The 25,474-nt window shown below is 59.4% G+C and overlaps 1 protein-coding gene across 1 annotated transcript in view; it reads right to left on the bottom strand.

The window, feature by feature from the left end:
* Positions 1–4,230: 4,230 nt before the first annotated feature.
* PPP1R9B (protein phosphatase 1 regulatory subunit 9B) overlaps positions 4,231–25,474 on the bottom strand; it is a 49,321-nt gene continuing 28,077 nt past the window's right edge. The window contains exons 4-10 of the mRNA XM_073325565.2: positions 17,029–17,133; positions 14,488–14,623; positions 12,122–12,274; positions 10,469–10,522; positions 9,484–9,713; positions 8,887–8,983; positions 4,231–7,375 (exon numbers count right to left, since the gene is read on the bottom strand). Of these exons, the coding sequence (XP_073181666.1) occupies positions 7,322–7,375; positions 8,887–8,983; positions 9,484–9,713; positions 10,469–10,522; positions 12,122–12,274; positions 14,488–14,623; positions 17,029–17,133 (829 nt within the window). The 3' untranslated portion in view covers positions 4,231–7,321. The remainder of the gene's footprint in view (positions 7,376–8,886; positions 8,984–9,483; positions 9,714–10,468; positions 10,523–12,121; positions 12,275–14,487; positions 14,624–17,028; positions 17,134–25,474) is intronic.

Genomic DNA, 25,474 nt, shown 5'->3' with positions numbered 1-25,474 from the left:
GGTGGTGCCGTCCAAGCAGAACCATCCCATCCATAGGCAACCGCTCTGGGTCCCACATTTTGGGGGGCCCCGCCCTTCAGGGAGATGCAGGGTCCAGGGAAGCCTGGGGGTGAGCAGCAGCGAGCAACCTGGCCCTATCCTGCTCCGTTCTGCCACGCTGGGTCCCAGCATCGGGGCGGAAGCTGGAAAGAGGCGGGGCTGGGCCAGGGACTTGGGAGAGGGGAGGGGGCAGAGGAGGGGGCAGAGGAGGGACGGGAGTGGAGTAGGGGCAGGAAGAGGTGGGGCAGGGGCTTAGAGAAAGGGGTGGAGTGGGGGCAGGGCAGGCGCGGAGCAGGGGCAGGAAGAGGGGGAGCGGGGTGGGGTGGGCTGGGGCCGGGTCGCTCGCTGCTGCCGGTACCAGGCCTCCTGCTAATCCCCCAGGCTGCTCTGGACCCCACATCCCCAGGAATGTGGAGCCGGGCCCACGTTCCCAAATATTGGTGGAGCACGGGCACCAGGAGCCCATATAACTCGCCGCCTCTGGTCAGGACTTGAACCCAGGTCCCTTTGGGCAAGAGGCAAACCCGGAGCTTATGCTTCTTCCTGTGCAACACTGAGAGTTATTTTGCTTCGCTAATGCCGGTGCTGTGTGCTTCCTTCTAACAGTGCCCTGTTAACCCATTCACCCCACATTCTTTCGCTGCTGCATGCAAAACACACCCCACCTCGGAAGAGTTTTCCGCCCAGCCCAGCCGGCTCCTGGCAGTGCCCTATTAACTTCCCCCCCGCCACCCTTCCCCCCTGGCAGATCTAACACTTCACAGCACCACGTATAGATGGTCTAATCCTTAGTCCTGCCCTGAGTGCAGAGGACGGGACTAGCTCGAGGTCCCTTCCAGGCCTACCTGCAGCTTGGCCTCTGGACTTGGTTCTCAGCCCCTCTGGGCTACCTGGAGCCTGGCCTCTGGACTTGATTCTCAGCCCCTCTGGGCTACCTGGAGCCTGGTCTCTGGACTCGGTTCTCAGCCCCTCTGGGCTACCTTTACGCCATCCCCTGCTCTGCGTAGCAGAACGACTCCCAGGCTGGCTCCTCTGCAGTCCCTTTCGCAGTTTCTCCAGCAGACCCCACCTCAGGGGCCTTCCACAGGAGCCCAAATACTCCCTCTGGGTCCTCTCCCAACTGCCGTCTCTCTGCTGAGGCCCAGGGGTGCCTCACCTGACCCCATTAGTCCTGGCCCCTCAGCTGGGCGGCAGCTAATTATGGCACAGGCTGATTCCCTAGGGCTGGCTGGCCCAAGGCCTCCTGGGCCCGTCAAGGGGCAGGCTGCCATTACACACACGTATGTACACACATGGGCAAATGCACCCATGGAGGTATGCACACACGCTTGCCCGAACATATACACAGGTGCCTCCCCGCATCACACACACGACCCCCGCCCCGCAAGATCTCCCGTACACCTGTGTTACCAGGCCCCACAAACACAGCGTTTAGTTCAAGACTAAATAATGACCAACAAAGAAGTCGTTAAAAAAGAAAAGCAAAAGATCAGAGCAAGCCAGCATCGATTTACCCCCTGCTCCCCTCCACATGTGGGGTGCATGGCTGGGGGCCCCAGGGTGCTGGAGGAATGAATAGCTCATACCCTTTGAGATCCAGCTCCCAAAGGCAGAAGCAAGGAACCCCAGGGGGGCCAGTGGACGCAGCAGAGCACGAGAAGGGGAGCATGAACCTGGCAGCCAAGGAGCGCAGGATAAACCAGTCAAGGCCCCTCTCTCTCCTGGCCCTGATCCATGTAAACCCTGCAGGCCTGTCCTTCCCCCTGTCCCCGGATTCTCCCTAGGAACACAGGCATTGCCGGACTGGATCACACCACCGGCCCATGCCTGCCACCATTCGGTCTGACATTACCCAGCATCAGCTGCCTCAGAGGAAGGAGCAAGAACCCGGCAGTTATAGGCTCTGTCCAAGGGAAATATCCGTCTGACCCCCATCAGGGAGCGGTTGGTTCATGCCCGTAGGAATCCTTCCTCTCCTTCCCATGCTGAGACGTGCCGGCCACGTTCCACCCTCTCTGGGGTGCATCCGATTTTAAGGGACGGATTCTGGCTGGAATCATTGAAGGCAGTGTTCCTCAACGACCGGTCCGTGGACCGGCACCACGCCCTGAGATCTCCCTGGTTCAGTTTAGGAAGGCAGCGAGCTGGTCCCTGGTATCAAAAAGGTCGAGAAGCACTGAGCTAAGAGGCTTCTGAGAAGGGCCATTTTGGGGGGTGTCTCTGGGATTTCTGATCTTCTGCACTGCTGGAGAATGAACCACGCACCGGGTTTTCGAAAGCTTAAAGGCACTCACAAACCTGCTGAGGAGTGCCCAGGCCTTCTCTCCCTTCCTGCCGTCCCCTGGGATGATTTGTTACACCACCCTCAGGAGCGGCCCTTTGAATCCCCATTCAGGTTCACTGGGGGACGGAGGAGAAATAAGAGGCTATTCGTCATGCTGTCCTTAATCCGATACCGTCCAGCCCAGACCGTGCAGCACAATTAACCCGGGCTGTTCGTGACACGGCTCCGGGGACTTGTGCGGATGGGGGAGTATCAACTGTAACTCGGAGCCGCTCCTGTATGTGTCAGTTCTACAAACACCCGAGTTACGAACTGACCGGTCGACCACATGCCTCATTTGGAACCGGACGTATGAAACCAGGGAGCAGCAGAGAGAGAGAAAAAAAACCAACCCGTAAACGTAAACTACTAAAAAACCAAAGGAAAGCCACGTGTTTCTTCTGCCTCTCTGGGCTACCTTTACACCGTCCCCTGCCCTGCTGCAGCACCCTGACTCTCGGGCTGCTTAATGCAGCTTTGAAACTTGACTATGCAGGCCAGACATCACAGGACTATATACCCCCCGGTGTACACTCTCTGGGACACTATGAACGTAAGAACCACACTGGGTCAGGCCGAAGGTCCATCCGGCCCAGTGTCCTGTCTTCCGACAGCGGCCAGTGCCAGGTGCCCCAGAGGGAGTGAACAGACCAGGGAATCATCCAGTGATCCATCCCCTGTCGCTCATTCCCTGCTTCTGGCAAACAGAGGCTAGGGACACCCTCCCTCCCATCCTGGCTAATAGCCGTTGATGGACCGATCCTCCAGGAACATATCTAGTTCTTATATGGAAATATATGCCATAAAATACGAGGGAAATATACTCCCTAGCCGTGGCTCTCGACCTTTCCAGACTACCGCCCCCCGCTTCTGGAGTTGGCTTTGTCTTGCATACCCCCAATTGAAAGCTGCCTGGCTCACAAAATCAGCCACAAACTTACCCAGTGTCACAGCCCCAGGCTGATACTGAAAACCTGCAGCCTCTCTCATGTTTACCATACAATTATACAACAAATCGGCTGGCAAATAGCTCTTATCCTTACATCGCAGCGTTATCGCCTACAGAGCCGTATAAACTGGCCATCGTCTGGATGAAATGTTAGTTTCTACTGATGTCGCCGGTGCTTTTTATGTAGCCTGTTGTAAAATTAGGCAAATAACTGGCTGAGTTGACGTGCCCCCCGGGAAGACCCCTGCGTCCCCCCAGGGGTACACGTGCCCCGGTTGAGAAGCACTGCTCCACAGAACACAGTCCTTACGCCGCCGGGGAAATGTGTGCCGTCGGACAGTGCAAAGGTTACTCCCCAGGCTACATCCTGCGTAGGGATGGTGTGTGTTGCGTGTCTATCTGTTGCCGGCACAATAGGTATAGAGCAGAAACACACACACACCCCCTAGTCGTTTTCTACCTCGGAGTCAAACCAGCAGCCCCTGACCAATCCGACCCCCAGCCACACTCGTCCTGCTCAAGCCGCCACGCAGAACACAGCTGCCCTGGTAGATTCTCCCTCCTCCGGCCCCCGCAAACGAACCCACCAGGTTCGCACCTCAGACCCCACAACCAGCCACGGGTGGCGGAACGCCGCTCCTCCCGTCAGCCCCAGGGGGTGCTGGAGAGCAGACCCGAGTCCCCCCCCCTTGATCCCGGGGGCGCTCCCACCCACACCGTGAGTGGACCTAGGGTGACCAGACAGCAAATGTGAAAAATCGGGACGGGTGTGGGGGATAATAGGAGCCTATATAAGAAAAAGACCCCCAAATCGGGCCTGTCCCTATAAAATCGGTACATCCGGTCACCCGCAGTGCACCTGGTCTCCCAGCAGGGCCGTGCCCGATGAGATCAGCCATTTGAATAACGGAGCCGAAGGGACAATGAGGGCCTGTATTTGATACGATCCGACGAGAGGACATTGCAATACAAAACCAGAAACAATCCATCCATCCATATATATATATATATTATATACATACACATTGATACGTGTGTAAGGAGATTAAATAAAAATTTAAGACAATTTCCCAGCGGTCTGCCACCCCCACCCGCTTTCCCTCTGTTCTGGGCCCACAGCCGCCTTCCCGGTTTTTAATGCGTCCATTTCACAGACATCCAGTTGCTTTGCACAAACTCCCGAGAGGGGTTGGCGGGTGGGTCTTATTCTGCATTGGCCTGCCCATCCACAGCGTGCCCTGGTCCTTCCAGCTCCAGCCCGGCCCAGTCCAGCCGGCAGAGATCTGGCTCCCAACGCCCCCACATCCAGTCACTGTCGGAGACCCGGCCTTTAAGGGCGCTGGCCAGCAAGAGTGCCGGTTTCTACCCAGAAGGGCAACCAGGGTGGGGCTTTGATTGGACCCTGTTGATCCTTCTTAGACAGTGTGGGGGTGAGGAGTCGATAAACCTCCCCCCCCCAGCTCCTTGCAATCTCCAGTTTACAAAGGAAAACAATTGTCCCGGCCACATATAAATACTGCGTTTTTTTTTTTTATTATTTACAATTTTTAAAAGCGATCGGTTGGTTTTGAACATGTATTTATTTTCCTTTGTTCTTCTTGTCGCTTTAAATAAAAACCCATTCGGCCTTAACGCGAGGGGAGGGATGGGCCGCGTCGGCCTGAAGACACGTCTACCGGGGGTGCCCGTTCAATCCTGTCCAGGGGGGAGGGGGGGCTGACGACGCAGGACGCCTCTCGCTTATACTGGCTACGCCCCGCCAGGCGCGAGATCGGGGCCAGGGCCCAGCTCGGCAGCATCGTCCCTCCAAACGGGGCACGCGGGGGGCCACTCACCGGCTCAGAGCGGGGCCCGAAGGGTTCACTTTCCACATGGCTTTGGGGAAGTTCCTACCTCTTCTCTCCTCTCCCTAGAAATAAACGGGAGCTGGGGGCTTCCACCCCGACTCCCCCATCCCCAAAAGCGCCCGTTTGGCCAGAGGCGGGAAAAGAGGCACCGCAGGAGCGGGCATGGAAAGAAAGACAAATGAACAGGAAGGGAGGAGGCTTGAGCCTGAGGCCTTGGCGACTTGAGGCAATTGCACAGAGGTAACTAAACTAGGTCAGACAGCGGGGTGGTTACAGGGGTGCCAGGTCCCTGCGCAGGGGTGTGAGCGCACCAGGGCCCCCATCCCACACACGGGTGTGAGCGCACCAGGGCCCCCATCCCACGCACGGGTGTGAGCTCACCAGGGCCCCCAACCCACGCACGGGTGTGAGCTCACCAGGGCTCCCAACCCACGCACGGGTGTGAGCTCACCAGGGCCCCCAACCCACGCACGGGTGTGAGCTCACCAGGGCCCCCAACCCACGCACGGGTGTGAGCTCACCAGGGCCCCCATCCCACGCACGGGTGTGAGCGCGCCAGGGCCCCCAACCCACACACGGGTGTGAGCGCACCAGGGCCCCCATCCCACGCACGGGTGTGAGCGTGCCAGGGCCCCCAGCCCACGCACAGGTGTGAGCTCACCAGGGCCCCCATCCCACGCACGGGTGTGAACGCGCCAGGGCCCCCAACCCACGCACGGGTGTGAGCGCGCCAGGGCCCCCATCCCACGCACGAGTGTGAACACACTAGTGCCCCATCCCATGCACGGGTGTAAGGGCACCAGTGCCAGGCTCCTGTGCGTGCCATGCGTTTGCCAATTCCCATGTGCACTGCTTGACGCCAGTCCGAGTCTGACCCCATTTAGTCACCTCGGGGCAGACCTCTGCTGTGGCCAAGACCTACGTCCGCCCTCCCCTCTAGAGCAAAGGGGCCCCCTCCCACCGGCTCATCATGCAGCTAGAAGCCAGCCCCAGCCCGCAGGCCCTGGTGCCTCTGCGGAGCGAAGCGCTGAGGAGTCTCGGCCAGGGCCACTTCCCGTCGTGGTTTTCCTCCCATCGAGCGCCGGCATTGTGCCCGGGAAGGAGCAAGTCCCACCCCACAGCCCGTGCGTCCCTGTATCCATCCAGCCGCGGGGGAAGAGGCAGATGCCCACAGTCTTTCCCCGGCAGGCTGCTCGCCGGGGTGGGGTGGGGGCGGGGGGTGTCTCTGTTCCAGGATCTCCCCCTCCCCGGCTCGCCCCACGCTGTCTGGGGAGGTGTTTGCTCAGCCGGACGCTCGCTGTCATTCCCTGAAATCCTCCGGGACGGACTCGCAGAGGAGAGGCCAAGGCGCTGGTCCCTGACGTTATCCGGAGTGGGCGGGGAAGGGTCACCCACAGGCACAACCCGTCCCTGCCAGCGCTGCCCAGGGCCTCCTGTGCAGTGCCAGCAGCATGTCTGCCTTCCTGGGTCCCAGATCCTGCCTGGCACTGGGCCGAGATCTCAAACACAGACACGCTTGGATTGCCCCAAGGATGGGCCAGTGAAGAGATCCGGCCTCCACAAGAGAGTCCTTTCACTAAGGTGTGAGCTTCGGGCCAGCTTGCCCGGCCCCCTCCAACGCCCCACTCTGCACAGGGGGGTGCTGCCCGCACAGCCCTTCCCCGGAGGCCTCGGGAGGACACGGCGCGGGTGCCGATCTCGAGCCGGGAGGTTGGCTGGAAAGGCTCCTCAGTGGGGGGTGTGGATGTTGGGGGGGGGATACACAGGCAGAACAAACCCCTCCCCCAAAATACGTCCATCAAGTTAACACGAGACTCACATGAGGAACAGAAATTAATGAGGGGTCCCCTGTCCCAGAGACATTCCCCACACTGCCCCCTCCAGGCCAGCCGGGACCCAGCCAGCCAATCCCAGAGCCCCCCTACCCCGCACTGGCCCCAGCCCTCCTCCCCCCCTCTCTCTCTCCCCCCAAAGGAAGGCAGGGGGAAGGAGGGATCATTATTATTCCTTTCATAGCGGTTTTGCTTTTGTGCCTTCCTCTCCCGTCTATGAAGGCCAAAAGGGGTGGGAGGGTGGGGGAGGGGCAGGGGCAAAACGGGGGCAGGGGGGGTTAAGGGGAAAGTGTCCCTCCTCCCCAACGATTGCTTCGTGTTTGTGTTTGTTTTAAGTTGGGTTTGAATTTTTCAAGGTCTGCAGCTTCCCCTCCAGTTCGGAGATCTGAAAAACAGACAAAGGGATAAACATCTCAGGCAGAGAAACAGCGGGGCCGTCCTGGGGCCAGGGATTTCGGGGGCTGGGGGGAGAGGGAGGGGGGATCGCTGAGAGGGGTTGTGCGGGGAATGCTGAGAGGTGACGGGGGGGAAGGGGACAGCGGATGGGGGGGATAGATGGAGGATTGCTGCGGGGGTGGATGCAGGGGGTCACTGCTGAAGGGATGGGTGGGGAGGAGGAGTGGGGTGGGTGTTATTGGGAAGCCATCATCTGCCCTACGCCAGGCAATGTCTTCCACTGTGGGGGTTGGGAAGGGCGCGGGGGGAGCAGCGAGGAAGGGGTGAGAGTAGGAGCAAGCGTGAAGCCCGATTTCCGTGCCCACCCGGCTCTGCCTCCTGGGGATACAGGGCACGGCCAGCACGACACAGGGGCACCTGCCTCCCACCTCGGCCCCCTCCAGCAGCTACCACCGCCGCAGCCAGGGACACGGGTGCCCGTCTGGGGGAGCAGCGGCTTTGCCACGGGCATGAGCACGGCAGGGCCAGGGCAGCCAAACGACCCCGCTCATCACTATGTCTCTTGCTGAACTACCCCGGTGGCCCTTGCCTGCCTGCACCCACGCTGCCCAATGGGGGGCACCGGGCCTGCACCCCAGCGGAGGGCTGCAGTCACTCCCTGGGGGGGAGAGAGAGACATCAGAGTACCAAGCCGGGGCCTCTCAGCGCAATCATCGCGAGCACAGGGAGCCTTCGGAGCTGGGGGGCAAGCCTCTGATGCCCGCCCCACGGGCCCATGCTGCCTGGCCACGGAGAGGGAGACCCCCTCCCGTCCTCTGCAGCAGGGAACCCCTCCACACACACACACACACACACACACACAGATGTTCGGCTGCAAAACAGTGCCCTGGAGTCTTGGCCTGGGCGCAAATGCAGGATCCAGCGTGACCCAGCACGGGATCTGGTATGATCCAGCACCCGGCGCAGGATCCGGCGTGACCCACAGTGGGATCCGGTGTGACCCAGCACCCGGCAAGGGATCTGGCGTGACCCACGGTGGGATCTGGTGGGACCCAGCACCCGGTGCGGGATCCGGCACGACCCACTGCGGGATCCGGTGTGATCCAGCACCTGGCGTGGGATCCGGCATGACCCACTGCGGGATCTGGTGTGATCCAGCACCCGGCATGGGATCCGGCGTGACCCACTGTGGGATCTGGTGTGACCTGCACCGACGCAGGATCCGGCATGCCCTGACATCCAACGCAGGATCCGGCGTGCCCCAGTGCCCATCGCACCGGGCCACCAGACAAAGGGAATCAAGCCCACACTGTCGTGGAGAAGGCAGAGCGAGGCAAATGGAGCCCCCTCCTCGCCCCACCCCCTGCTCCTGCCAAAGCCAGCTCTGGTCCACGGGAAGTCCCCGTCCGGAGCTGTCCAGTCACAGCCAGGGCCCTCTCCTCTGCAATCTCCTGATGCGCTGCCTCAGGGGAACCCCGGATCCTGGTCCTTGGTGCCCACCTTCTCCTGGAGCTTGTCGATTTCCTCCTTGTGGGCCAGCTCCGACTCCTCCAGGACGCGCCTCTGGGTCGTCTCCTTCTTGAGGAACTCGATCTCCCTGTGGGGGATGGGGGGAGCAGTCAGGCCAGAGCCCGGCCGCTGGGAAAGCTGCTCCAGCACCTAACCCAAGGGACTCTCTGAACTGGGCAGGATACAGATCCCCATCCCTGGGAGAGCCATAGAGGATGGGAATTTGGAATCACTAATCCTGGGAGATCCAAAAGAGATGGGAATCTGGGATCAATAATCCTGGGAGATCCATAGGGGGTAAAAATCTGGGATCACTCATCCTGGGATATCCATATGGGATGGGGATCTGGGATCACTAGTCCTAGGAGATCCATAAGAGATGGGAATTTAGGATCACTAGTCCTGGGAGATCCATAAGGGATGGGGATCTGGGATCACTGGTCCTGGGAAATCCATAGGGGATGGGAATCTGGGATTACTAGCCCTGGGAGATTCATGAGGAATGGCAATTTGGGATTACTAGTCCTGTGAGATCCAAAGTGGATGGAGATCTGGGAGATCCACAGGGAACAGAGAACATGGCCTTACTTCTGCTGATACTCCTTGATGAGCCGCTTGGCCTTGCTATATTTCCGCTCCAGGGTCTGGTACTGGGCTTGAGTCTCTTTCAGGTGCTCATCCACTGCCTGGCACAGGTTCTGGGCCTCCATCCAATAACCCTCCAGCTTCTCCATCCTCTCCTTGTTTTCCTCCACGCTCTGCTCCAGCTGGGCCTTCTCGGCTCGCCAGCGAGCCTTCTCCTGCTCAATGGACTGCAGCTGGGAGCAGAGACCACAGGGCACAGGGTGAGGGGAAGACGGGTAAGGGAGACTGTGCTGGGGGATGACAGGTAGGGGGAGAGGACATGAGGGGCATTTGGGGAGAGAGGGGCAGAAGATGGGGCAGCGCATATGCACCCCAGCAGCAGGGAGTGTTGGGAGAAGTATGGGTGTGTGTTTGTGTCTCTTTGGTGCTGTGGACCTTTGTCTGGTGGAGTGCGTGGTTGTGTGTCTGTGTGTGTGTCTCTTGGTGCGCGCTTGTCTCTGTGTGTGTCTGCTTGTGCGCTGTTGTACCTGTGCGCATGGCTGTGCATCTGTGTGTGTGCTTGTCTCTGTGTGCGGTTGTGCATCCTCGTGTGTGTCTTTGTGTGCTGCCTGGGTAGTTGCGCACACGAGTGTGTGACTATGCCTGCTGGGGTCTGTCTGTGTGCGCGTTGTGCACTATTGTGAGTGTGATGCCAGCGTGGGCGGTCGGGGGTCTCTCGTGCGGTCGTGTCTCTCGGCGTCTGTGCATCCTTGGGCAATGCAAACAACGGGGCAAACTGAGAGCGAGTGGGAAAGCAGAAGACCCCACGACAGAGCCGGGCTCGCGGAGGCCATGCCGGGTAGGGGAAAGGAGGGAACAGAAGAGTGGGGAGATGCCAGCAGCCCAGTCTGGCCGGGATCCTGCGGGTGAAGCCTCACCGGACCAGGGAGCCCAAAGAGGGGACCCCCGCCCCCCGACACACACACACGGTCCCTTCTTCGGCGCTTACCTTCCTCTTCAGCTGCTGGATCTCGGCCTCGGTTACGGCGTGTTTGATCTGGAGCTGACAGAGAGTAACAGAGCGGTTACTCCCCATGTGCAGGGAGGTCCCAGCCCCAGCCGCTGCCCTGGCGCCCTCAGCCCCGGCCACGTGCAAGCAGTAAATTTCCCTGAAGCTTTCCATTCGAGCCAAGGTATGAACCCCGGAGTCCTGGCAACACCCTCACCAGGATACATGATGTGGTGCTGCAGTGAATCCCCCCCCCGACACGCCCCGGTTCTCCTCCAGCCTAAACTGGCTTTGCAGTAACGTGACTCTCCTGACCCCAGCGGAGTGGCACCGGTGGGAGAGGAGAATCAGGCTGGCAAGACCAGACTGCCAAGGGCTCAGGGTCCACAAAAAGGTTCGGCACCCTCCGCGCAGAGCTCTCCTGGAGATCTGGGCTGTGGTGCCCGGTCAGCGTGCTGGGATGAGCTGTCCGGATAGTGTCAGGAGCTGCCCAGCCACCCCTCAAAGCCCTTGGGCCCTTCCCACTAGCCCGCGAGCCAAGGGAGGTTGTCGCCGTCGGGACGCGCCCAGCCCTTCTGCACTGGAGCTGAAAAAGGATCACCACCCGCTGGGCAGAACTAGGGCCGGTGCTTAGACCCCGCAGGCGGGGTGCGGCTGGGATGCCTTCGACAGGGCTTACAGACAGCGCTTCTAGCCACTAGAGGGCAACGTAACCACACGCATACAAATGATCACACGCATGCACCCCCCCCACTCAAACACAGACATGCACGCACACCCATGCACTTGTGCACCACACACGCACACCCACCCATTGACACACACATGCACGCACACCCATGCACGTGTGCGACACACATGCACACCCACCCATGGACACACACATGCACGCACACTCATGCACTCGTGCAACACACACCCATGTACACCCACCCACCCATTGACACATACATGCACACACACCATGCACTTGTGCAACACACACATGCACACCCACCCACTGACACATGCACACACCCCCATGCACTTGTGCAACACACTCATGTACACCCACCCGTTGATGCATACATGCTTGCACTTGTGCAACACACCCCCATGTACACCCACCCACCCATGTACACACACATGCACGCACACTCATGCACTCGTGCAACACACACCCATGTACACCCACCCACCCATTGACACATACATGCACGCACACCATGCACTTGTGCAACACACACGTACGAACACACTACCATTGACACATGCACACACCCATGCACTTGTGCAACACACACGTGCACACCCACCCATTGACACATACATGCACGCACACCCATGCCCTTGTGCACACGCACATGCATGAACATATACCCATTATCCCATGACACACATGCAAGTATGCACAGAAATCCTTGCTCTTGTGAATACACACACAGGCACACACTCACATACACTCTGACCCCAGGCACACACATGGACACATGCCTGCACCGATGCCCACCCATGCACTCATACACACACACATATGTACCCGCATACACACATGCACACAAGAATAAGCACACACTGATACACACACACTCACACTGGTGCCGTACACCCCTTCTGCCTCCCCCCACTCCGATTTCGGGTGTCTTTTGGGAACTCCCCTTCCCCCGTCTTTACCTCCTTAAACTTGTGCACCAGCTTCTCGGGGTCCATCTCGACAGGGGACAGCATGTCCTCGTTCTCAGCCAGTTCGAAGACCTCGATGGCCATCTCGCTGCTGGGGAACATGGGGCTCATCTCCTCGTCCTCGTCCGTGGCATATTCACCCGTCTGCGGACACAGAACCGGGAGCTATGGCCAGGTCCCTCCCCGTGATCCACCCCCAATCCAGCACGTCCCAGACCAGAGCCATGCATAGCGCCGGCAGCTACCCCCTCATCACCACTGCTGCTCCCCAGAGCCCCCTAGGGCAGAGCTCTAAAACCTAGCCCCCCCAACCCTACACTTAACCTGCAGAGGCAAAGGATGGCCTGGTGGTTTCTGCACTTGGCTGGCACTCAGGGGACCTGGGGTCTGGTCCCAGCTCTGCTGCTAACATCCTGGATTGCACACCCAGGGCACGCTGCTGCACCATCTGTAACATGGGGGGTAAGAGATCTGTCCTGCCTCTTCAGAATATGATGTCTTGGGGACAGGTACAATCTCCTGTCCTGTGTGTGCGTACAGCACCGAGCACAAAGGGGACCCAATCTCGGGTGAAGCATCCAGGCGCAACCATAATACAAATCATTATTACCTCTATTCCCACACTGCTGAGTGGCCAGGACCCATTGTACTAGCTCTGGTAATTGCTGGAGAACTCAACAAAAATCTCCCGAAGGCATTAGGCGGGGCCCCTCTTCCTCACAACACCCCCCGAGAAGCAGGGAATTCTGAACCCATTTTATAGGTGGGGAAACTGAGGCAGAGCTGGGACAAGAACTGAGGACATCCTGACGGTTAGCCCCATGCACTAGCCACTAGCTCAGCTGTGCACCTGCAGCGTTATCGATTCGGGCTGCAAGGCGCCTAAGTGGTTTAGGCACACCGCTCCAGTTGAAATGGAATTCAATGGGCATCAAGTGCCTAATTTCACTAGGCTGCTTTGGGAATCCCCACGGGTGTGCAAAGCGGGGGGTAGGGGCTGGCAGGAGAGAGTGGGGAGTGGTGTCTGTTGGGATCGGTCATGGGGTGTGGGGAAGGAGAAGGGAGTAGCTGCACCTCGACATGTCATTATTACCGGGACTCAGGAGGCCTGGGTTTGCCTGGCTCTGTCACTGGCCCACTGGGTGACCGGGGGCAAGTCACTGCCCCGTGCCGTGCCTCGGTTTCCCCGTGCATCACATGGCGATAACAATGCTGCGCTCCACCATAAAGTGCTCTGAGAACCACTGATGCCGGCGCTCGCTAAGAGCTAGTTATAATTAGACGTCGTGACAGTCGAATGGAGCGATTCCTTCGTTTTCCACTCCTTTCCCACACAACACAAACCCACCAGGAACCCTGCCAGGAGAGCCCATTAATCCTGGATGCTGCCACATTGCACAGCCCGGCAGAGACAGGCACAAGAGAGAGGGGCTTGCACCCCGCATTGCACCTTCCCTCCGTGGCAGAGCTCGGCAGCGTGTGGGAAGCTACCTCCCGGCCGGATGCCTGGCAGCATGCCCAGGGATTAGGACACTGAGAAGAGGGCAGCAGGGGCCTGATACTCCAATGCCCGGCACCTCGTGCGTCACTCACACCAGTGCAAAGTGCTTCCAGGCGGACTCGTCCTTTCACCCCCACTTTTCACTGGAGCAAATGACAACCTGAGCGGCAGGGCAATGCATCAGGCCGACGGCGTCTCATTGGGCTCCTGGTACACAGGCTAAGTGAGCCAGTTCTCCTGGCCCCTCCATAGCCCGGAGACAGGCTTTTGCGGAGCAGCACGGTGTCTGGGGGAAGCACAAGTATGAATGTCTGTGGACAGGGCAATACCTCCAGGATACGGCCAGTGGCCGGGGCGGAGCAGTGAATGGGGACATCTGGATTGGCATGGGCCTGGAGCCTGAATTCCCCTCTCATCTCACGAGACGGTGCCCCAACCAAGCTAGGACTCGGGTCCTTTGGGGGATCAGTGTGTTTGTTGGTGCACCTGCAGAGGTGGCAGTGTGGACTAGTGGGTAGAGCCGTGGGGCTGGGACTCAGGAGACCCGGGTTCTAGCTAGTGGGTCTCTCTTGCCTATGGGGCAGGGGCTGGCTCTCCCTCTGGGTATGGACAGCGCCTAGCACGTTAAGGCTCTGATTTTGGTTGAGGCCATTAGGCGCCACTGCAGAATAACTAAGTACGGGGCTAATTAGCACTGGGGCCTGGATTCCTCTCTGACCCCAGGGGCGGGGGGAGTCTCCCTCGGGGCCTTTACTGGAGCGGGGGAGGACGGGATTGCAAGGACACCAGCGCATCCTCCGGTCTCCAGCCCTTGCCCAGAGGCGACCGGGAAATGCCGCTCGCGCACTCCTCTTACTTCTTCGTCCTCTTCCGTGTACTGGGTGTATCTCTGCTCCATCATCTCCCGCTGCCACCGCTCCTGCTCCAGCGTCTGCTGGATTAACTGAGCGACCTCGCTTTGCTCGCCCGGCTTCTCCCGCCCGATCAGGAACCTGCGGCAGGAACGGACACCAGGCCAGCGGGTCAGCCTAGGACAACCCCCGTGCCCCGGAGGCACAGCTGCTGCTGCTGGAGCCCAGCAGGCCCCGTCCTCCTCCCGCGTGGGTGGGGCGACGATTCGCACCCGCTCCGCACCGCTCTCCACGCCGGCACGAGGGGCAGATCAGCAGGGAGCCAGGCCTCGAGCTTCGCCCAGCCGCTGCCTTTGCTGACCCCTTTCCCCGCCCTGTTGGACGGTTCCCCCGCAGGCAGCCCTGAGTAACTCGCCTCTTGGGGGAGTCTGCTCAGGGCTTTTAGAGGATGGTGGGGGGAAGCCGGGATTCAGGGGGCCAGGACTCCCCCCCCCTCGACTCCCAGCCTACGGCAGGGTCTCATTTCCTCCCCACTGCCCATGAAAGCCGGGATGGGAACAGGCCCCAGGGCAAGACCCGCTGGAATCTCCTTTTTGCGAATACAGACTAACACGGCTGTTACTCTGAAACCTGGAATCTCCTTGCCCACCTGACTGCAGTGTCCAGCCCGCTTAGGAGGAGGTGCAAATGCTGCCCCACTCCACGACCCCCCCCCAAATAAGACCCCCCCCCAAACAATCAGTTTGGCGCTCCCCGGGCCGTCTACAGCGCTGCCCCCTGCGTGAGCAGCGGAGCTGTTTGGGCTCCTCGACCCTGACGGACTCAGCCCCACGCGCGGGCGCGGAGGGACGGGCACGGGCTAGGCGGGGCCCGGTTTGCACTCTGGGCTCGGCTGCTCTGGCTTGACGTCGCTGCTGTGCCACGTTGGTGGGCGGGTTTATTTCAGGCCGATTATTTTAACAATATATATTTGAGAGAAAACATCCGGAGCCGGGTGCCGGGCGCAGAGCTAGGGCGGCCCGCGGCCCCTCGTGCTGATTCCAGCCAGGAAGGGCGGAGCCCGAGATGCTCAGGGCAAGATAAAGGGGTCAGCGGGGCCCTCCTGCAAAGAGCCCCGCAGCGAGGCGGAAACATCGCCAGCCAGTGCTTCCCCTCAGCGGCTCCAGCATCTCTCGCTTCCTCTTTTGCTCTCATGGCCTGCCCCCCCCTCGCCCCGTTCCTGAGGGGGACACTGGTTTTTCACCTAGCAGGCCCTTTGCTGGTTGTGGGAGGGGATCCGAGTGGCGGGCACGGGGTGCGATGGGAGGGAGAGAGGGGTGTGGGGGAGGTCTGGGATGTTACCCATGTTCTGGGATGCACTGGGGATGTTTCCAGGGGATATCCAGTGAGGGGCTATGGGGGGCACAGTGGAGTTTATGGGGCTATGGGAGATAAACAGTGGATTACGATGGGGTGCACTAGAAGTTATAGGAGATACGGGGTGGGATGTGATGGGGTGCACAGTGGATGTTATGGGGCTGTGGGAGATACACAGTGGGGTGCCATGGGAGAGATCTGGAGCTGTTTCGACAGGCAGACCCAGAGCAGGGTGTGTGGCAAACACAGGCACAGAGAGGGGATCCCTGACTGACACGCTCAGATCCTGGGGCACCGAGTCTGGGAGGGCAATGGAATGGGGCGTGAAATCCCACCCCCCCGCCCCATGCAGCCCAGCAGAGAATCTCAGCCATCGCCTGCCCTGGGCCCCGGCACCCAGGAGCTGGGCCCAAAGCTGGGGCAATCTCATATTCCCACGCTGGCTGGATTCCCCTCTCGCCCGCAGGCACAATGCCGCTGATGACAGCGTGGTCCCAGGGTGCTGGCAGGGCCGGGCCCACCTTCCTGGTGTTGGCACCGCGACCCCTTGGGATGGTACAAGCAGAGGATCCTAGTAGCGGGTGACAATCAAACCCAACCACGTTCCTGCCTCCAGTAAAATGAAACAGGCGGAGAATGGGACCACTCGGTGCTGGCTGGTATGAGCCCTTCCCAGCAGCCCGGTCACCTTCTGCAGAGTCAGAGTTCGCCTGTGTTAGTGTCGTTTACACACTAATGAGGGTGGGGAGAAGGGCAGGGCAGTTTAGATTCAACTTGGCCTAATGGCTCGGAGAGCTGTAAATGGTCCCCATGAATTGCAGTGGGAGGTGTTGACTCTGAAGTGTAACGATGACATTTAAAATGTTAACGGTGGCGTTGCTGATTGTTGACAAAGAAAAATCCAGCTTGTCTGGAACTGTGGGGCCAGGCTTTGGATAGTGGGTGGAGCCTGGCTAGCGCATCACCCCCTTTTATACCCTTCCCAATCAACTGGGGAGCAGACCCAAGAGAGAAGTGGGTGGAGACACCATGTTTACACCCAGGGGGCCAGATTAGGGAAGATCAAAGACTCAGCAGGAAGTGGCATATCCCGCACAGCCTCCTCTGGAGCGCCCGCCAGCAGGGCTCTGTGCGGTGTGGTCTGCTCCCCTGGGGCCCCCTGGCAAGCAGGCTGCACGCCGTTCCCCTACCGGACTCTACCCTTGGTGTTCCTCAGCACCGAGGCCGCGAAGCTCTGGGTCACGCCCACCAGGCTGGTACCGTCCACCTCCACGATGAGGTCATTCACCTGGATCCTAAGGGCGGGAGAAGGCGAGTGAGAGAGGGAAAGGGAGGGCAAGGTCTTTGGCAGAGGGTGCGGTGGGCTCGGGGGCACTGTTCCAGATCAGTACAGGCCCACGAGCTGTCTGACCTGATGGGGCCCTCCCAACCCCCCCAGATCTCTTGCCAAGCTAGGTCAGCCCATTGGCCCATCCAGACCCGTATCCTGGTTCCTGTTACAGGATCAGCCCACTGGCCCATCCAGTCCCCTATCCTGGTTCCTGTTACAGGATCAGCCCACTGGCCCATCCAGTCCCCTATCCTGGTTCCTGTTACAGGATCAGCCCACTGGCCCATCCAGTCCCCTATCCTGGTTCCTGTTACAGGATCAGCCCACTGGCCCATTCAGTCCCGTATCTTGGCACCTGCAATATGGGATCAAATCACTGGCCCGTCTAATTCACCGTCGTGTCTCCTGCCACACTGAAGCGAGCAATTCTCCGTGTAGTCTGGCACCCTGCCTCCCACAGTGCCCAGTTATGGATGTTGCACCAGAAGGCATAAAACCAACCCCCCCGTGCTGCCCTGTAGGGAGATTTCCTTCCTGATCTGTGCCAGGCTGGCGATCGGATGACGCCCTGAAGCATGAGGGCCAATTGCCCTTCCCAGATAGTGTAACTGCAGCTAACTCACCCCAGTGCTGTGCCATCTCCTGGGGTTGGCCCCTCCTCCCCACACTGGAAAGGGTTAATCGGAGATTATTCTGCGTAGCGGAAAGAGGAAGGAACATTCCTCCCCGTGCTCAGGAAGCCGGGGATGGCCAGTGCGGTGGGAGGAGGAAACTCTCAGTTGCTAGGTTAAGTGGCAGCCACGGAGCAAGGCCGCAGGGAGGCTCTGAGATGGTGCCAGGATGGTACTGGGCCCTAAGCCTGCCCGGCGGCAGAGGGGGTGAACCTGCCATCAAGCTGCGCCCCGCCCCGCACCCCAGCTATGCCAGCACCCCAGCTCTCTCCCACCGCCCTGCCTCACGGGGGTACAGCATCCTTGTGCCCCCTCCGCCTCTGCCACCTGCCCACCCCTCCAGGGAGAAGGGCATCTGGGAGCCCCAGAGCCCGTGGCCACAGGGGGAGCTGATGGGCAGGACGGCCGAGCTGGATTGCTCTGGTCTGGGAAGGATGTGTGGGGCGGAAGGAGAGCCTGCTCGGATGGGTGGGGGCGTCCCAGAACAGCCTCCTTAGGGGTAGGGTGTGACGAAGTGGGCCTGTTCTTAATGTTTCCTCCGAATAGTGTGGGGGTGCCTCAGTTTCCCCTATGCAGTTCTTAAGTATCTAGGGGGTGGGGTAAGGGTGTATGATCATTGCAGAGCCCTAGAGGGCCAGTGTGTGCAGGGGTCTGGACACAGAGAATGGCCGACACCCTGTTTCCTGGCAACTGATGGCCTGGGCCCTTCCCCACTGCAAGGTGAGAGCTGAAGGGTTGGAGAACAAAGGAATCAGGTGACCACCTGGCCCAGGAAAGGAACAAAGCCCAGAGGAGGAGGGGCTGGAGGGAGTTTCAGTTTGGGGCTGGCTGGGGACATGGAGTGAAGTGCAGACGTGGTTGTCTGGCTCACGGCCCCCCAAAATGGACCCAGCTGAGGGGTCCCGTTCTCTGCACCTGCAAGCTCTGTTTTAGACCATGTTCCTGTCGTCTAATAAACCTTCTGTTTTACTGGCTGGCTGAGAGTCACGTCTGACTGCGGAGTTGGGGGGCAGGACCCTCTGGCTTCCCCAGGAGCCCCGTCTGAGCGGACTCGCTGGGGGGAAGCACACGGAGGGGCAGAGGATGCTGAATGCTCCGAGGTCAGACCCAGGAAGGTGGAAGCTGTGTGAGCTGTGTGTCCTGAAGACAGGCTGCTCACAGAAAGGCGACTACCCCAGAGTCCTGACTGGCTTCATGGGGAGCAGTTCCAGAGCATCGCCCAGGGACTCCGTGACAACTGGTGGCAGCGGTGGGATGTACTGCACCCCGTGGATGGCGCTTCCTGCAGTAAGTGACTGGGGAGCAGTAACACGAAGGGGGATTGCCAAGGACCAGGCCTGCTGAAGGCTCGGAGAGGAGCGGTTTCGGGGGGCGGTTAACCCCTGGGAGTGTGTGACCAGCGAGAAGGACTGTGCAGTAACAGGGTTCCCCTGGGGATTGCAGCGAGCAGTCCAAGGGGTGGAGGAGTCTGCGGCTCGACCCTGGCAAAGAGGTGGTGACCTCGAGAAGGGCTGGCACACTAGGGGTTCTCCCTGGAAACCGTGGGGAGCTGAGAACACACGGGCCTGTGAGTCCACAACACCTTGGGAGGAGCGGAGTGATGGTCTGTCCCCGTCTCCTTAAGAAGGACATTGTAACCCTGTGCAAAAAGAGAGGGTTGAGCGTTGGAAAGTTCACCAAAGCACAGTTAATTGCGCAGCTGGAGGAGGATGACCGCTCTAAGGAACAGATTCCTGACCCCAAATGGGGCTATAGCAGGATCTGGGAGCAGCGGGAGTGGGAGCCAGGCATCCCCAAGACTCCTGTCCCCGACCAGACGAGGGTCTTCACAATCGGGTTCCCCATCGGGGGATCGGAGACGGACGGGATTGGAGCTGAGTCCGAGGGAGCAAGAGGACTGTGGGAGACAGCGAGAGCCCGAGAAAGAGCTGCAGAAGCAGCAGCAGCATGAACTGGCGGTGGGGGAGCGGAGGCCTAGGGGACCTCCCAGGGGTGAGTGGGGATAGACCCCGGGGGGCCAGTTCCGCAGGGAACCTCGAGACTAAATTGCTGCCCCTAGTTAAGGAGGGGGGGGATGTGGATGCCCACCTCACTGCCTTTGAGCAGGCTGGCGATTTGAACCAAGGGGACCCTGCGGAAAAGCCCCAGTGTCTAGCTCCCTTGCTGGGTCCCAAGGCCACAGACTCCATCAGCCAGATGGGTGGGGAGGTGGACAGGCTCCCACTCCTGATCCCAACCTATATGTCTGTGTGGAGTTTCCTGGGGCCAGGCCCCTCGGACTCCCAGTGGGAGCGGAAGGTGATGGTCAATGGGGAGACATTCCTGGGGTGGCGAGATCCTGGGACAGAGAGAACTGGTGTCAGACCCTGGGTGGTGCAGCCTCAGATGCTGAGGGGCTGCGTGAGCTGTGTGAGGGTCCCAGGGATGAAGCCCCTCGCCTTCCCTATGGTCCAGATCCCTGTGCAGACCCAGGAGGAGTGGGGCTGGCTGGTCGTTGGGGTGACCCAGGACACCAGCTGCGAGACCCTGTTGTGGGGTGACTGTGTCTCTTTGGGACAGGATCCAGGCCCTGTTCCTGTAACTGCCAAGGGTTTGAATTTGAATCCAGGGAACCAATCGGTGGAGAGGGAAATGGTCAGTGAAAATGCAGATGTCCTGGCTGGCAGCAGGGAGGAGCAGCTAGGCTCAGGATACCTGCCTGCCTGTAACCAGACCCCTGGGGCAGGGTGGGACAGAGAGATGCTCCCTGCCCCCTTGCACACAAGAGTGGGGACTCTCCCTGGCTCTGATGCAGTGAGGAAAGCAGGGAGCTCGCTGCCTACCCCCACTGGGACAGCCAGGGCAGCGCTGAGCACAGTGGGAGCTGAGACCCCAGCAGAGTGGGGGGAGACACAGGCAGGGCAGGGGATCTGTGGGGAGTGGCAAGGTGCTTGGTAAGGAAAGTTTGGATGAGCCTAGGCAGCCTTGTGATCTGATGGCTGTGTCCAGTCAGCAGGGTGGGAAGGCGAGGAGAGTGGAAGATGAGAGTCCCTGGACCTTACCTGTTAGCTGGGTGGAGAATTGGGACAGTGAAGGAAATGGGTCTCTGTCTGTCAGGGGTATTGACTTGCTTATGGAGGGAGCTACCCTGATCTCCAAGCAGTTGTCTGTGACCAGCCTTGTGTGCTGGGACAAAGGGAAAGAGATCCCAACCTGGGTGTCTGGTAAAGGAGAAAGTGTGTCCGGCTCTTCTTGGTCTGTGGAGCAGACAGAACGGGCCTTTCAGCCTGTGATGGTTGAGGGTCGTGCAGTTGTCTCAGAGTTGGTTCTGGATTCAGCTAAAGCCCAGGAAGGGAAGGGTCCTAAGTTTCTGTCTGCTCGGGAGAATGGCCCTGTAACTAGGTCGCATCCAGTTAGGGTCTATGTAAAATCCCAGAGACCAGACAATTCTGGTGCTTGTATTTTGCCTGTTGCTAGTGTGTTGTTGGGAAGGGTGGAGCAACTCTGTCTAATCAGGGTGAGATCCTAGCCAGGGCACAAGGAGAGCATGAAGGTGTGTGATTGTGTTACCTACTGAGGGTGTGGAAACCTGTAGCAAGAAGGAAAAGATTCCTGAACTTGTGTGTGGCAAAGGGAAGGAGAATGCTTCTGACCTTTTATCTAGGAAGTCTGTAAGTTTGCCTCAAAGGGGATTATGTAGGAATCCGCCTGATGGGCCAGAGGTGATTCTGGATGTAAGGGAGACCCAGAAAGAGTCTGTTGTTGCTCAGGAAAGTGTTCCCCTAGAGCAAGCCCTAGGTGAAGAGGGTAAGAGCAGAATTTCTGGGAGCGGTGAATTGTTGCATAGAGAAGCCCTAGGGAAAGGAATCCTCATGGAGTCTTTGCAAGCAGTTTACTGCAACTGAAGGGTGTGAAAATGATTTAATCAAGAAAGTTTCAGTTCCTAACAGCCAGAAATTTTCTGTTGTGAATGGATCCACTGACTTTCCTGTTGAAAGATCCAGTGTGGATAGCTTTGAGAAGGTCTCAGATGGAGTGAAAGCTGTTAAGAAAGGTACACCGTCCTATAACCAAGTGGCTGTGTTTGGCCAGCTTGTTGGGAGACAAGGTTGTGGAGAAAGGGATGTCTCCATGCTAGTTCTGTAAGTGAACAGTATGTGGCCCAGGTCAAGATGGGGGCCCTTAACCAAGAGAGCCCGAATTGCAGCCCTCCAGACTGGAGCACTCGGAGAAAACCCAATCCCAGTTTGACCCCCTGGGGTTTTGGGGTGGCCAAAGGGCATGGGCCGCAGAAACCTTCCCACATGCAGCCTGCTAGTGCTATCGACCACCCCCGACCTAAGGGAGGGCGTGAAACTGGAAGGGCCTGGTGTAACTCCTACCAAGGAATAGGAGAGATGCTGGGGCATCCATGGGAACATTGGTGGCTTCGAACTTCCCCAGGTCACCGGGTAAAGTGACCCCGCTCAGTTCGATCTCGAAGGGGGGAGAGATGTGACGAAGTGGGCCTGTTCTTAATGTTTCCTCCGAATAGTGTGGGGGTGCCTCAGTTTCCCCTATGCAGTTCTTAAGTATCTAGGGGGTGGGGTAAGGGTGTATGATCATTGCAGAGCCCTAGAGGGCCAGTGTGTGCAGGGGTCTGGACACAGAGAATGGCCGACACCCTGTTTCCTGGCAACTGATGGCCTGGGCCCTTCCCCACTGCAAGGTGAGAGCTGAAGGGTTGGAGAACAAAGGAATCAGGTGACCACCTGGCCCAGGAAAGGAACAAAGCCCAGAGGAGGAGGGGCTGGAGGGAGTTTCAGTTTGGGGCTGGCTGGGGACATGGAGTGAAGTGCAGACGTGGTTGTCTGGCTCACGGCCCCCCAAAATGGACCCAGCTGAGGGGTCCCGTTCTCTGCACCTGCAAGCTCTGTTTTAGACCATGTTCCTGTCGTCTAATAAACCTTCTGTTTTACTGGCTGGCTGAGAGTCACGTCTGACTGCGGAGTTGGGGGGCAGGACCCTCTGGCTTCCCCAGGAGCCCCGTCTGAGCGGACTCGCTGGGGGGAAGCACACGGAGGGGCAGAGGATGCTGAATGCTCCGAGGTCAGACCCAGGAAGGTGGAAGCTGTGTGAGCTGTGTGTCCTGAAGACAGGCTGCTCACAGAAAGGCGACTACCCCAGAGTCCTGACTGGCTTCATGGGGAGCAGTTCCAGAGCATCGCCCAGGGACTCCGTGACATAGGGTGACCAGATAGCAACTGTGAAAAAAACGGGACAGGGGTGGGGGGGTCATAGGCGCCTACATAAGAAAAAGTCCCCAAAAACGGGACTGTCCCTTTAAACACGGGACATCTGGTCACCCTACTAAGGGGAGTCACAAACTGTAAAGCCAGCCCCATTCCCCACTTTCCCCCGTCTGCCCCCTCAGGACAGGCCCGCGTCTCCCTCCCTTGGGGAGCGGCGAGGGCAGTTATCCTGGCAGCCAGGGGCCGGGCCCTGCCACAGAGGTATCCCTGGCAGCTCCCGGCTGGCAGACGGAGGGTGGACGCGGTTGTCGGACGTAGGCAGCCAAGTCGGGCGCTTGATCTTCCCACTGCTGAGACCGAGAGAGCTGGTGGGGAGAGCGGGATGGAGACCCCGCAGGCCTGTCAGCACTAGCCTGGCCTGGAGAGGGGCGCGGGGGCTTGGGCCATTCTCCCCTGGCAGCGGGAGCTGCTGGCTCCAGAAGGGGGAAGGAGCTGAGCCGGGATCCCTTGTTTAGGCCGGTGATGTCCCCTGGGACTGGGGGTGTCCATGCTATAAACCAATGGTGGCCCCCGGCACGGGCAGTGACATCCCTGATGGGGCCCAGGCATCAGGCAGCACTGGGGAGCTCTCATGAACCCCAATCCCGGCCTGGGATCCCCCAAACCGCAGCCTGGGATGTTCTCTCACCTCAAAGCCCTGGCCGGGTCTGGCCCTGCCCCTGCCCCTGCCCCACAGGTGGATCCGGAACATGCATAGAGCTGTCACCGCTCCGGGCAGAGAGCTCCTGCCTGGGGCCAGGAGCTCACACTCCTTACCAGCCACTTTGTCCTGTCTGCATCATTAACGCTGCTCGGGGCCCAGATTTCTCCAGCCGCCCCCTGTCTGCACCCTGCTCTTTGCATGCACCCGCCCCCCGTGCACAAACACACCCATAAACACAACAGACACGCCCTCACACAAAAACCCGCACACCCATGTGCAAATGCCATCAGCCATAGTCCTGCTGCTTTTAAGCACCAGGTCAGAGCCCGACTCAGGTTTGGCCCGGGCCAGGCATGGAATCACAGAATCGTAGGCCTGGAAGGAACCTCGAGAGCTCAGCTAGTCCCATTGCCTGCACTCATGGCAGAATAAGTATTATGTAGACCAGGGGTGGGCAAACTACGGCCCATGGGCCATATCCGGCCTGCCAGCTGTTTTGAGCTGGCCCTCGAACTCCTGCTGGGGAGCAGGGTCTGGGGCTTGCCCCACTCCGGAGCTCCAGCAGGGGAGCAGCGTTGGGGGCCATTCCACGCGGCTCCCGACAGCAGTGGCATGGCCCCCTCTGGCGCTCCAATGGGAGCTGCAGGGGCGGTGCCTGCGGACGGGGCATCGTGCAGAGCCACCTGGCCGTGCCTCCGCCTAGGAGCTGGAGAAGGGACGTACTGCTGCTTCTGGGAGCTGCTTGAGGTACCTGCACCCCGGAGCCTGCACCCCTGAGCCTCTCCCCATGCCCCAACCCCAGCCCTGATCCCCTTCACACCCTCCAAACCCCTCAATCCCAGCCCGAAGCACCCTCCTGAACCCCAAACCCTTCATCCCCAGCCCCACCCCAGAGCTTGCACCTCCAGCCAGAGCCTGCACCCCTTCCCACACCCCAACTCCCTGCCCCAGCCCTGATCCCCCTCCCGCCCTCCGAAGCCCTCGGTCCCAGCCCAGAGCACCCTCCTACACCCCAAATTCCTCATCCCCAGCCCCACCCCAGAGCCCGCACCCCCAACCAGAGCCCTCACCTCCTCCCACACCCCAAACCCGATTTTCTGAGCATTCATGGCCCGGCATACAATTTCTATTCCCAGATGTGGCCCTCAGGCTAAAAGGTTTGCCCACCCCTGATCTAGACCATGACAGAGCCAAGCTGAGTGAGTGGCGTGGTGACCTGGCACTTGAAATGGCAGTCCACAGCTCCTGCCTAAAGGGGTACAAATGTATATTAATACAACTCCCCTGACATACATACACAGAAACACACAACATAACACGTACAGAGAGCCCCACTGGGGGCACTGACGTTTGTGTCTCCATTTTAAACGACGTTTCCCCTTTGCTCTGCAGAACCTTCATTGTGAAACTCGCTGTGATTTCCCAATGCCTGCTGGTGTGTTACACAAAGGGACTGATTCTGTCTCTGGGCTAGATCCTTCGTTGTCCCCGTCCCTCGTTCCACCGTGGACCCCAGTGAGAAGCGAGAGCTGGCCTACCTGCAGTCACCCTGGTTCTGCACCAGTTTGGTCAAATTGGTTGTGATTGTGTTTCTGAGTATATGTGTGTGCGGGAGCGAAAGTGGAGGTGTTGGAGCATGAGCGTATCTTTGTGTGTATGTGTGCGCATGCGGGTGTGTTTGCAGTGGGGGTTTGCATGGGTTTCTTAGTGTATTTGTACATG

The sequence above is a fragment of the Lepidochelys kempii genome, chromosome 27 (assembly GCF_965140285.1).
Source record: "Lepidochelys kempii isolate rLepKem1 chromosome 27, rLepKem1.hap1, whole genome shotgun sequence".
NCBI classification, from domain to species: Eukaryota; Metazoa; Chordata; order Testudines; family Cheloniidae; genus Lepidochelys; species Lepidochelys kempii.
Note: the sequence above shows the minus strand (reverse complement) of the source record. Positions and strands in the feature narration are given on the sequence as shown.